Source organism: Lissotriton helveticus, chromosome 4_1 (assembly GCF_964261635.1).
Source record: "Lissotriton helveticus chromosome 4_1, aLisHel1.1, whole genome shotgun sequence".
Taxonomy (NCBI): domain Eukaryota; kingdom Metazoa; phylum Chordata; class Amphibia; order Caudata; family Salamandridae; genus Lissotriton; species Lissotriton helveticus.
The window spans coordinates 55,963,966-55,978,388 of NC_136063.1; the positions used below are offsets into that span (position 1 = coordinate 55,963,966).

General features: G+C 44.9%; 1 protein-coding gene across 1 annotated transcript in view; it reads right to left on the minus strand.

Moving 5' to 3' along the window:
* Positions 1 to 898: 898 nt before the first annotated feature.
* Positions 899 to 14,423, minus strand: part of LOC144827852 (IgGFc-binding protein-like) — a 130,065-nt gene continuing 116,540 nt past the window's right edge. The window contains exon 2 of the mRNA XM_078686016.1: positions 899 to 2,160. Coding sequence (XP_078542142.1) covers positions 899 to 2,160 — 1,262 coding nt within the window. The remainder of the gene's footprint in view (positions 2,161 to 14,423) is intronic.

The window sequence follows — 14,423 nt, forward strand, 5'->3', positions numbered from 1 at the left end:
GAAGTAGGAGGGCGGGAGCCTACCCCGCCTCCCACGGAAGAGCCGCGATTGGAGCCGTGTTGGGAGCAGGGAGCACCGGAGCAGGCAGGAGCCTACCCTGCGCCCCAGTGCCGAAGGAGGGAAGAAGAGTCCTGCTGCCGGGCCTTGCAGCTGAGGAGAGGAAGCCGGTGAGTGCGTTGCTGAGCGGCGGGCGGGCGGAGGGAGAGGAGCATGTAGGCGCGGGGGGGGGGGCGGCCTGTGTATGTGTGTGTATGTGTGTGCGTGCGTGTGTGTATGTGTCTTGGAGTGCGTGTGTGTGACTGTGGGGGAGGGGGTGTGTGTGTGAGCGAGTGTCTGTCTGCGACGTGTGTGTGTGTGTGTGTGTGTCTGTGTCTGTGTGCATGCATGCATGCGCGGTAGGCTGGGAGGGCGGCGCATGCGCAGTAGGCTGGGAGGGCGGCGCAGGACGGAACGTGCGCGTTCGCGCAGCCAAATCCGACTGCTAAAAATCGTGCCAGTTTTGTGTCCCTCATTCCCCGGCATCAGCCGACTATAAGTCTCCGTCCCTGTTCCAGGGCGAGACCTAAAAAGTGCTCTCAAATGTATATATGCTGTGTGTATGCTTGCAGTTTTGAGTGTGTTTATGTAAGATAGTGTGTGTGTATGTGGGTGTGTGTGTATGCATAAACATATGTATGAGTGAAAGTGAAGGTCAAGGGGCATTTGAAGCCACTTCCGGTACCCCAGGCCTTTTGGTGAATTGACGCCCATGACCTCCCTCTACATTCTGCTTCTTGTAAAAGATCCTGAATCATATTGTGTCTCTGACCTACAGTCTGCACTCTTTTCCTTTCTAGATAGATCTCTTTCACAAATGCACATACATACCATGTGCATACAAACACAGTATTTTCACAGATCAAACAGCATCAGAAATATTTAAAAAATGGCAAATATAAAAATGTAATTGTTCAATACCTGAAAATGACTCACCTTGGCCAAGTGAATATCCGTAAGATACACCAAATTCAACTCCATATACATAAATGCTAAATGTCTCCGACTGATGGGAAATTTCATGTTGCCCTCCGATTTTCCCTAAACTCACTTCCCAACCTGTGAAGCCTTCCAGGTCCTGCTCTGTCGGTCCATAATCACTCAGTGGTCTGTAGTCGAGAAGAAAGTCGGATGACGAGGAGGATGAGCGAGACACAATAAATAGGTAGTTGTAATAAAAGGCATTGGTAACAAACTTGTAGTATCTCCAAGGAAAGTTGCTGGGTGGAACGGTTGCTAAGAAAGGATCGAATATGAATGGTAATGGACTGTGGCCGCCCTGGAAGAGATATCCGACCATGATTGGCTCGGTGGCATCCACAAGCATCCCTGTTTCTAAGTCCATGCTGACGTGAGACCCAGGCTGAAGGCTGTACTGTAGGGTGGTGCTTTGAGTACGAAGAGTGACTGTGGTGTTTGGTCTTGCAGCGACGATGATAATACGGTCTCTCACTTCTTTAGTCATCAGCGGGAATACAACGAATTGTTGCCCCCAACTTTGCACAGGATATAGCTGTTCGATTAGAGTGTCACAGAAACTAGATGGTGAGTTGTAACATTTACTACCACTGAAAACAGCCACAGGTGCTGAAGAAACAACTCTGGTACCGGTCAGGTCATTAGCGTCACTGAGCAGAATGACCTCCTGTGGAGCCAGGGTGATGGTGACCATCTGTTTGTCTTCATATCTGGTTCCATCAACGACCAAGGAGCCGGACACTGTGATATTGACTTGAGTCTCAACATCTTCGCCATTGCCAACAGCAAAATAGTTTCCAAACCAACTTACGGCTGTGAAAACAAAGTACTCTGTGCCCAAGTCTTGTTTGGAGAGGCAGGTGAAGGCATCAGCAGTGTACATATGCTTGTTAAACGCAATGACTGAAATATCTGCATCTGAGCTCACCGTCACCAGCTTCCTTGATCTTTCACCCTCAGTGAGCATGTAGTCTGAAGGTAGAACCACCTCTGTTGTGCTGTTCTTCGCCAAGAGCACAGTCTGATTGTAGGGCGGAGAGGGGACTGTGACCTGCACCATGCATGGCTCATCATAACTGCTCAGCTCTAGTGCGAGGGTGGCTGGAGTTCCCAAATTTTCAGTGAAGGCTACAATAAAACTTCTTCCTATACAGCCAGAAAGAATGCAAGGAAACAAAAAACACATTTTTTAAATGTGAGACCTTTTAACATGTAATATTTGTTTCTTGACAAAAAGGTGCATAATGATAACAAAAACATAAATGTAAGAAGATAAAACGTTTTAGGCATCGTTAGTCTTCCACTTTTCGTGTCTCCTGAGGTCTATTAGCCCTACTTTGGCTCTATCGAAGTCTGTTGTGTATATTTACTAAAGGCTCAGGCAACACACCTCAGCAACGAAAAATGCAGTGTTGCATGAAAGGGAGAGAGCAGAATGGCAAAATATCCAAAGAGATATGGTAGCATCCTTCTGTCTCCCTAACGTTGGTGCATGCACCTTTTCACCATAGTACATAGTGTCTGCCATAGGTTTTGCACTGAAAGAGAACCCTTCCTTTTATTTTTATTTTTTTTTAAAAATTTTAAGCAAGTAGCCATTAGCAGAAAACATGTACAGAAACCATGAATGCAGGAGAATAATAACAAAAAAAAGAGGAAGACATAGAGCATTATACAATTTGATCACTCCAAAAACATACAGGTTGCAACTCCAGTACAAATTAAACCAAAAAAGCAAATCGTATACTTCCTCCATTCTCTATAAAAATGAGTATATAAAAAGCAAGTTTCTAGGGGGAGACACCAATATGAGTAATATCAGATATAGGCCTTCCGAGGATCATCTTAATGCATTGCAGATGTTTAGTGCTCAATAGGAGCCCCCCCAGATCTTAATACCCAGTCTCTGTTTCTGTAACCCTTTGATGGCATAAAGGTTAGTTTCCAGTTTACATATAGCATACAACCTTCCTCTCCACATTTCAAAGGTGGGGGGTTCTTTCTGCCACCACAGTGATGCTATACATACTCTAGCCACTGCAACAGCAATATATATTAAAGATCTCCATGTATACATTCCCTGTGCTAACACACCATCTTCTAATACCCCCAGTAACATAACTTTAGGGGTTATCACAATCTGTGACCCCGTTACTACCGCCAATAAGGTCTGCATCATATTAATTAACTGTTTCAGTTCTCGACATGGAGAGGACATATGGACTATGTCTGCCTGATCCATCCCACACCAAGTGCACTTATCTTCATTCACCCCTCCCAGCGAGCAATTTTTGCAAGTGTGTAATACAAATAAAACATGGTCTTGTACTGTTGAGTTTTGAGACTGGAGGAGAATAAAAGTTTATCAGCTAATATAATAGATTTTTGTAGGATGTTTCCTCCGAGGGACAGCCTGGTGTTCCATTTAGCATTCTGTTCCTCTAGATTATTGTTTTGTATTTCAATAAGTGCTTGGTATAAATACTCGATCCTCGGCCGTCCCTTTACTACCTCTAGTAAGTTATTTTTCTGTGCTAGGCGTGGAGCATTGCCTCTTTTAATCAAATAGTCACAAATCTGTAGGTATTTAAAAAAGTCTGCTTTAGTGAGATCATACTTAGACATTAACAAAGCGTATGTCCTAACACCACTGCTGCCTACTAAGTCTCCTAGAATCTGAATGCCTTTACATCTCCATCTATTCATAATACCATCTGAAAAAATAGAGGGAAGTAGAGCTGGAGTATCCGTGGGGGTGTAATAATTCATCCTATCAATCTGCAGATATCTCTGAATCTGAAGTCAAGCCTTATGGGCGACCTGGACCGCCTTGAAACATGTTTTTTGGAAATAGCTGGGCTCAAGAATCTTTAAAGAACTTCTCTCTGCTGTAGAATCCAATAATATCTGGAAAATATGCGGTATTTCATCTACATTTTCCTCGTTCTCCCGAACTAATAAGATTCCCATGTGTTGTAGTAATCATGCCCAATAGTAATACTGAAAATAGGGATCCGCCCAGCCTCCTCATACTCGCGGAAGGGTCATAAATTTCATCGCTGGGCGGAGTTTACCCTGGGCCCACAAGAAGCTACTACATATAGATTGTAATTTCTGAATCTGTTTCCCAGCAATTTCTAATGGAACATCCGTGAAAAAATAAAGGACTTTTGGGAGAATATTCATTTTCAAAACATTACACCTTGCCAGCATTGACCAGTGAAGGTCTTCCATCCTAACCTCATCACTTTGAGAGTCCAGACGCACTTGCCGCCCCCTTGATAAGGGCTGGAGGAACACCAAATCTACTGAAGCCCACAACAACTTCAGAGTCGCCTCCAACGCCCACTACCAACTCATCAGAAAAACGAGGAAAAAAGCGATTGAAGACAGAATTTCCACTCATGTACACAACAGCAAAGAACTCTTCAACATCATCAAGGAGTTCGCCCAACCCACCATCAAGTACACCGACATCCCTCCCTCACAAGACCCCTGCGACAAACTCTACACCTTTTTCCACCATAAAATCAAGAGCATCTACGACAACTTCGACGAAGACAACCAACACACTTAACCCTCACCAACCACCCCTGACACCCTGAAGCCAGTGAGCGACAACCACCACGAAGACCCACTGAAGACGATGAAGTCTATCCACTCCGGGGCCCCCACGAACCTCTGCACCCATGCTCTGCCACACCATTAACCGCTCCCTGGCAACTGCCTCGTTCTCTGACGACTGGAAACACGCTGAGATCAACCTCCTCCTGAAGAAAGCCTCGGTGGACCCCACCGACCTCAAAAACTACAGACCTATCTCCCTGCTCCCGTTCCCAGCGAAAGTCATCGAGAAAGCCATCAGCAGCCAACTCGCCACATTCATCCAAGAGCACAACATCCTCGACTCCTCCCAATCTGGCTTCAGAAAAACCAACAGTATGGAAACCGCCCTCCTTGCCACAACAGACGACATCCATACCATACTGGACAAAGGAGAAACAGCAGCCCTCATCCTCCTCGACCTCGCAGCGGTGTTCAACACAGTCTCTCACCGCACCCTAATACGCTGACTCCATGACACAGGAATCCAAGACAAGGACCTCGACTGGATCTGCTCCTTCCTCTCTGGCAGAACGCAGCAGGTCATACTCCAACCTTTCATCTCAGACCCTACAACCACCACCTGCAGTGTCCCCCAGGGATCCTCCCTCAGCCCTACGCTCTTCAACGTCTACATTGCTCCCCTCGCCCCCATCGTCAGAGCCTACGGACTCAACATTGTGTCATACACACACGACACCCAACTCATCCCCTCCCTATCCAACTAACGCAACACCGCAAGACACAACTTTCAAGAAGGCATGGAAGCCATCGCCAAATGGATGAAAAACAGCTGCCTACATCTAAACACAAACAAAATGGAAGTACTCATCATGGGCCAAAACCCAAACGCCTGGAATGACCCCTGGTGGCCCCCCACCCTCGGAAGCCCGCCCACTCCCACGTACAACGCACGCAACCTGGGAATCATCCTGGACTCAGAGCTCAAAATGGACCGCCAGAGAAACTCCGTCTCCCCCTCCTGCTCCACACCCACCACCTCCTACGTAATAACTTCAAATGGATCCCCCTAAAATACAGAAAGACCATCACTTACGCCCTGGTCACCAGCAGGCTCGACTACGACAACGCACTCTATGCCCTAATAAACCAAAACCTCACCCGCAAGCTACAGAACATCCAACATGCTGCCACAAGACTGGTTCTCAACCTGCCAAGCCACATCTCCCAACACCTGCGCACACTCCACTGGCTCTACATCGAAGCTAGAGTCACCTTCAAGATGCTAACTTATGCTCACAAGGCCCTCCATGACACTGGACCAGCATACCTAATCAGCCAACTCAAATTCCACACACCCCAAAGGACCCTACGATCAGCCCAGCTCTCCTACGCCATGGTCCCCCACACCAGAAAGACCAGATTGTGAGGGCGCTCTTTGTACTTCCATGTGGCCAGTGCCTGGAACAACCTTCCATTCCACCTCAGACAGATAACATCACTCCGCATCTTTGCAAGAAACGTCAAAACCTGGCTCTTCGACAGAACCCCTTCTTGATGGACTGGAACCTGCGAACCCCCCCACGCCCCCAGTGCCTCGAGACCCTTACGGGTGAGTAGTTGCGTTTAACAAACATCTGATTTGATTTGATTTATCTAATTCCTCTTTAATCTTGCGTAACATAGGTTCCCAATTGGGCAGAAACATCATATCAAGGCACTCATTCAAATGCACCCCCAGATACGTTGCCTCCTCCAACACCCTTGGATCATTAAAGTGTGCTTGGTCTGTACATATAAGCTGTGTCTTGGCCACATTTGATTTATAGCCTGAGCTCATCCCATATATTGATGCTAGTTGTTCTGTCTCTACCAATGTGGTGGCAGGGTCCGGCGAAACTAGTGCAATATCATCTGCTTATGCTAAAATATTAACCCGCTTCTGCCTGAGGCTCTTTAGTTGTGTATTTAGCCTATATTCCAGTAAGTTTAGGAGCGGGTTAATATATACCACAAATAACAGAGGAGAGCAGGGGTCGCCCTATCGGGTAACCCTTGATATCACTATGGGGATCGATTCAAGTCCCAGCACACAGACCTGCGCATTTGGGGATCTGTACATAGTTTTAACAGCCTGGAAAAATCCAGTTCCGAACCCCTGCCACCTCATAGTTGCCCATAAAAATTGCTAGGAGACACAGTCAAACGCTCCTCTGGTGTTTCTACTATAATCCCTGTCGAATCCTTAATATCTGTAATTGTATTTTTAGCCTCCTTACATCTAATTTGGCCAAGCATCTACCAGTTGCCTCGCCAATCTCATAAAACTCTCTCCTGAAAACATGATATTTCTTTGCTATGTCTTTGGCCCACTCCTTATTTATAGCATGCGACCTCAGTTTGTACCTGTGTAGTGTCAAGTTTCCCCTTAACCGCCTCTATCAACGCGTATTCAGCACATTGTAACTTATCATTATTATTAAGTGACATTTATAGAGCGCACTGACACCATGAGTTTCCTGGCGCTGTAGGACAGAGGGGGTGCAGACTGAGGAGGTTTACAAGGTTTAGCAGGGTGGGGGGGAAGAGGAGAGTTTTGAGCTGTTTCCTAAAAAGAAGGAGGGAGCTACTGGATTTAATGGCCATAGGGAGGGGATTCCAGAATTTTGGGGCCAAGAAGGCGAACCTTCGTCCACCGAATTTATTGGTTCTTATTTTGGGCACGACAAGCTTTTGAAGATGGGAAGAGCGTAAATCGCGAGTGGGGCGATAAGGGTGGATGAGTGAGGTTATGAAGGCGGGGCTGGTGCCATGAAGTGCTCTGAACGTGAGGCAACCCACCTTGAAGGCCGCTCTCTGCTCTATAGGCAGCCAGTGTAATTTGTGCAGCAGTGGTTTGGCTGATTGCCATTTAGGAGATTTGTGAATGAGGCGAGCTGCTTGGTTTTGGACTGCCTGTAGGCGGTGGAGAAGTGTTTTGGGAAGGCCGTGGTAGAGGGAATTGGAGAAGTCCAAACGGGAGAGCACTAGGGAGACAATCACTTGGATTAGAGCAGCAGGGGGAGTAGGTGACTAATTTTGCGGATCTTAGGAAGTTGGAAGGAGCAGGATGAAACCACCGAGCGTCGATGGTCACGCCCAGGCTCTTTACAGTGTTCGCGGGAGTTGGTGGGGTGCCAAGTTCCGTGGGCCAGAAATGCGCCCCCCAGTCCTAACTTTACTACTTCTAACCTGAGAAAAATCCTAACTTTAAGACTTTCGGTATTCACAGAAGGCATTTAGGAGTCCTAAAGTTAGGAGCCCTAACTTTTCCACTCCTAAACCGAGACAAATCCTAACTTTAAGACTTTCGGTATTCACAGAAGGCATTTAGGAGTCCTAAAGTTAGGAGGACTCCTAACTTCTGTGAATAACGAAATGAGTAAGTGCCTTCTGTGAATACCAAAATGAGCAAGTGCCTTCTGTGTATACCAAATTGGTAGTAGGTTTAGGATTTTGTCTTAAGTTAGTTCTGTGAATCGGACCCAGAGTGTGAGAACCCGTCCTGGTCTTGAGTCGGACATCCCACGAGGGATGTGTAAGTCCACTGTCAGCTGGAGCGTCTGCATGCCGGAGCCTCAGTGTCTCTGGTCAGTGTGTCGACTTGGAAGACTTGGTTCCCTCTATTGAACCCTAGCAAGATGTGCAGTATGTATACAGAAAGTATCTAGGGTTTCTTTGTTGCCATTGTTGAATTTGAGGATGACGCATGGGATGAACCTTGTACGTAGATATTTTGCAGGTGGTGGAGCCTCTGCCTGGTTTCCAAAGAACCCTTCTGAATATTCATTCATACTCTATGAGTCTATTGATGAAGTTATAGAACGCTATTTTGTAGAGAAAAACCCTCCTCCTGTGCCCAGGACTAGAATTAGGTAAACTTTCAATCCTAAAGGCTCGTAACTGTGTGGTATAAGGTAGATAATGTAGGTGAAGGTGTATGATATTACCCAGGCCTATTTTAGGGCACCTACATGAAACATAACACCCACTCTGCTTCCGAGCAGTCAACAATTTTAAAAATGCAAGTGAACTACTCTTTTTACTAGGTAGCAGCGCATAAACATATCAGTGAGCTTCATAAAATATGTAAAACCATTTAAAAATAGTGTAATGGGGGGGAGAGAAAAAAATTATTCTCAAAAGTTAGGATTGGAAAAGTCACTTTAAGCCAAAGTCCTAGGTGAGTACGTTTATATAAATCAAACCACTTCAAGCATCAGAAGGCCGCTTTCCCAGTGAAAGTGTCAATTAAAGGAAATGTTCCAAATTTAGTCGAGTTTTGAAAAAGAAAACTTCTGATTTCTTTCCCAGCACACGATGAGCCAATTATAGATTAAGTGTCCTGGCTGGGAGACGTAACATTGTTGTTGCTCGATGTTGCTGAGGACGATCTATGTAATACCTCGCAGAGCACGTAAATGGAGCACAGGTGATACTCAGAACTACCAAAGCTGGTGCAGAGGCAGCTGGTGCTGTAGTCGATACCTGAGTGCTAGTGGAAGAGCTGATGCTCAACCCAGTTGTAGCAAAAGACACATGCGGTGTGAAAATGTTCCTTTTAATGTGCACACCAGTGCAGTGTCACCCTTCTCTTGTCAACGGGTCCGTAGACCAATAAATAGATATCGGCTCCGAAGTTGGAATCAGAATAACAAGTTTATTAATCACTCATGATCGGGACTACGTCAATACAACACCCTCAAGTGTTGCAGGAGGTAGTACATTGAATACACAGACCATGCATATTTTATACACATTTGTTGCAAAGTAAGCATATAGACAGAAATGGAAAGAACAAGTTAAGACACAGAAATAGCTGACAAACTAGGGCAGATGGATGATCACTTAGTCAGCAAAGTGGGAGGAGAACAGAGCTGTTTACAACAGCAATAAATGGTCGACAGTTACATCTTTAACCAGGTGCATTTTAGCAGCTACACGCCTGTTCTCAGCACGTACATTAGTTTGGCTTGGGACAGAAAGGGTTAACTAAAGTTGATGACTCAAGCAGAATAGAAGGGCAAGCAATGGTGAAGACGGGAGTTCTACAAGCCTAACAAAATGGATGCCACAACGAAGATGTCTTCAGCTTAGAACAACGAAGATTATTTCAGGTTTCCACCGCCGTGGGTTCTCAAGGAATGCAGCTATCAAGATAGGAATACGCTGGGGACATTGCCAAGCATGGACCCTCACCAGTTCCAGCATGGTATTCATGTCCAGTGGTGTTGCTGATGGCAGTGTCAGATAGAGATCTAACACACATTCTTCTTCGCAAAACATGCATCGAGGGACAGGTAAGATGCAGTCCATCCAGACTGGTCTAAACAATAGGAACCATGAGGCACTCAGTTCCCGCAGGCGAGGTGTGCCTAGATGTTGTAACATGGGTTCATGATATTTATGCTCCAGGAGTGCTTTTGCCATCTCGTTGGTGATTGGGCCATCCATGGCATAGCAGAATAATAACAATCAGGATACCTGCTATTGAGAGCGGTTCAGCAGAAGACCTCCAAAAATACTTCCCAATATGAAGTGTATAAAGTTTGTAATAACTCCGAGGACTGTCTGAAAGGTGTTTAGAAAACCTGACCCTACGGTCTTAAATAGGTGTACAATACCACTCGTATCAGACATATTAAAGATGCATCCCACCATTTCTGTGTAATGAGAAGGTCAGTTTGTACGTGTGAGTGCCTGTATCTCAGCCGAGGTCCTTGCGATTTGAAGATCAAGGGTCTCCCTGGCAGAGGTTAAGGGCACAGTTTGCTGTAAAAGCATGGCTTTCATTCTGCTCAAAGTATCAAATTGTATAAAGGAATCATTTAGTGAAGGCCATAGCACGCCTCCCTGACTGTACTTGTTGGGGGAAACAATACTTGCATACAGCAAGTCACCCTTGAGTTCACCGTGACCAGATAAACAATCTCCAGAAGTATCCCACAACCACCTTGATCATTCAGCATCAAGCAACTCCCATTCGAGAGCAGCTTGAATACCAGTGTAATCACAACTGCTGGAGTCCCTTGCAGGTGTCAGGACACGTTTGCTGCTTAACCAATACAAGCTCCATGTAGTAAATTATCCTGGAACATGAGAGAACCACTCATTAGTCACAGTTTATTGTATATAATTACCTAAAATCGTCACAATTTACGGAATATAAAAATGTCATGACATACACAAACAAAGAAGACACCAAATCAAAGTCGCAACCCACTAACAAAAGAACAATCAATTATTAAAATCTGAACAACATTGATGATGCACATAAGATGTTAACTGAAGTGCAAGTGCCAAACTACAGGCGTGTATTCTTTTAGTATAAATGAATGTGATGTTTCCTAGACAAACGTAAATGGATTACTGAGTGAAAAATACCATTATGAGGATTCAAAAACAGACGCCGTCTGCATTCACTGTTTGAGGAAACTCGAGTGGCAGAGGTAATGTAAGGATGTTAAGTGAACCACTCAAAGCGTTATTGCAGTTTGAACCACTTAGAAACACTTCTCGATCCCCACTCTGGCATCAAAATCTGTAGGTAATTCCCAAGATTCCTTATGCATTCCTTACCCATTTTTTCATTTTCGCCTCCTTGCAGTTGCTTAAGGCAATATTGAAACTGAAAATGAGTGACCAGTAGAATGATGTGGCCATGGATTAGCCATTCCGTGGATGGTAATTCAGCTACCATAAATGGTAATCTATCCAGTCACGCAGCATTGTATATGTTGCTCCCCTTTGTGCCATTTCTACCTGTTTATCAGTTAGATTTTATTCAGAAACAGGGACGTACTATTGATAAAATGGCAAGGCACGTAGCCTACACGCAAAGATTGTAGTGTCCAGCTTAACAACATAATAGAACGTAACTGAGATTGCCCATGTTGTAATATGGCCAAATCTTGTTTCAGTATGCCTATTGCAGAAGATACAATGTTGCCTAGGTAATCTATCCTGGAGCTGTTAACCCATTATCCGCTACCGCTAATGCCTTCTCTAAGTTAATATCTATTTCAAGAATTCTCTCTGTGGCCTCTTTTTTGGATATTTTCCAAATATCATTGTAAGCAGCATAAATGCCAGCATACGTGTCTGACGTGGTATCCTGTGGCCTAAGCTACATATCATGTGTGAGTAAGGATAAGTGCTGTTTCACTTCTGTGAGTATTGAGGTTTCTAGCCAATCAAGGCACAACTTCCCAACACTGTATGATATCACTACACCTGGATGTTCTCTTTGTCCATAGCATGGGTCTGGCCTATGGATGCTGAACCCTTCGGTGGTACCCCAGAAAATTTGCTGACATTTGTTTGTGTGTACGGGCAAACCAACCATCCTTTCCAATCAGGATCTAATCTATTGAACCAGAAAATATCATCTACTTCTACCCCTTCTTGTAAAGTTGAATTTTGCTACCCGTCCATCTGTGATGGTGTTGGAAACGGAGGTGTGTTCAGGTCATTGTTCTTGGCTAGTCCAAGACAGGATGTCTGTTGCACAGTGTCATTTAGAAATATCATCTGCTGTGGAATGAGGCGTGCTCTAAATAGGGCTTCTGTTCCCTGGACTTGCCAGTCTCTAAAACCCAAACTGAGTTTAAGTCTATTGTGGCCTTTCATAGGTCAAAACCCAGATCAGACAATTGGGCGATAAAGAAAGTGATAAAGGAAGCAGAGTAAATCTGTTTGGTCTTAATCCACCTAATTTTTTGTGCTGATGTGGATGCCGCTTTCCAATAAAATGACATTGGGTCAGAAGTTTTAAAACCTGAAAAATATGGGAATTTCTGTGCAAATGTTTCACGGACTACCTTTTGGTGATTTAGGGCAATGTTCCCACTGGTGGTACTTAAAAAATGTTCTAGGTGTTATAGTTTCGTGCAAGAAATGATTCCATAATGTTGGTGACAGTACAAAGTGTCATAGTCTGAAGCACCTTCTAGCATTTCAGTGTTTGGAAATGCAGCAGTTTTCTCTAAATTAGAAAACATGTTATTAACAGTTTCAGAGTTCCAATCATCAGAAAATGTACTGGAGGCAATGATATCACTCAATGACATTTTAAACACATGAGAAATTTTTAGAAGTTCAGTAGGATCGAATATATTGAAATCAACCTTGTCCCAAACTATAACATCCGGTATAGGAACTGCTGTAATGCTCACTGATGACAAGTCTCTTTGTTCACGATGAGAAGATTGATGTGGCTTCAGAATCAAATTTACTTTTCCGGCTGCAAGTCTGTGTTGAAGGTATCGTCCATTAATAATAATAATAATAATAATAATACTCAAGTTTATAAAGCGTCTGTTTACACTATGCAGTGGTACAGACCTAAAGCAAACTTCACAAAAGACAAAAGACCCTGAACTATGGGAAGACACCCAAAGGCTAATCTGAGGGAAAGAGATGAGTCTTCAGCTCCTTACGAAAGGTCGTCTCCGAAGCCTCCCTCTGCAGCCCCCACAGGAGTTTGTTCCTTAGCTGTGCCGACAAAAAAACAAAAGGAGCGACCACCCATCCTTGCCCTCCTGATGGTAGGTATGCTCACCTGCCCCTTCCCACTTGATCTTAATTGACGGGTAGGGACATAAGAAGTTAAAAGATTGTGTAGGTATGTGAGCCCCTTCCTTTGTAGAATCCGGAGGCTGACACAGAGAGCCTTAAACAAGATTTGCTCTTTAATTAGCAGCCAGTGCAGGGAGACCATCGCCCTCCAAGAAGGGCTCTCTTAGGTATCATCAGAACCAAGCGAGCTGCTGCGTTCTGAATACGTTGGAGCCTACTGTCTGTATACAGTTGACATTAGCTCCCAGGTAGAGTACATTTCGATAATCCAGCCTTGATGTCACCAAGGCATGAACCATAGTTTTCCTGGTTGCAGTAGGCAGCACGTCCAGGGTCTTCCGGAGTCCACACAGGACTCCAAAACAAGTATCTGCCACTTGCCTTGTGTGGTGCTCAAACAAGAGCTTGGTATGAAGCCACACCCCCAAGTTCCTAACCTATTCGCTGGGCCTGGGGATAGGGCCCAAAGTCTGTGGCCACCAAACCAACATCCACACTGATGGTGCTTTACCTATAACCAGCACCTCCATATTGTTTACATTCAATTTGAGGCAGTTGTTTGCCATCCAGGATGCCAGTTCTTGCAGACATGTGGTAAAATTAATGGCTGCCTTCTCATCAGATTGTGTTAGTGACACCACCAGTTGGGTGTCGTCTGATGAGGACACAACTTTGACCCCAAATTTTTCCGCAACCGGAGTGACATTGAGATTTAATAGGGTCAGACTAAGGGTGGATCCCTGTGGCACCCGCTGTTTCAACTTAATGTTCTTAGACAGATGGGATCACTGCGCCACCTGGAAAATGTGGTCTTGCAGAAACAACTCCATGCATGCGGCACTTAAATCTAATAAAATTAAGGCCGCCGTCTGTCCCTCATCAACATGTTTCTGGATGGTCTCAATAGAAAGAAGCAGAGACGATTCAGTCGAAAGGATGCTCGAAAGCCAAACTGGGTAGGGTGAAGTAAACTATATTTACTAATATGGGCCGTCAGTTGGATGTTAACTACCTTCTCTGCAATTTTCGCAAAGTAAGGTAAGCAAGATCGGATGCAAATTGTCCAGTTGGTCCAGGCTGACACTAGGTTTCTTTTTCAGAGGGAGAACAACAGCCTCCTTCAATTTTTTTGGAACAGTGCCTGAGCTGAAAGAAAGCTTCTAGAGGTGTCTGATACAGGGCTCGAAGGTCTCAATACTCAATCTCAGCACCTTGGGCGTTGCAGGTTC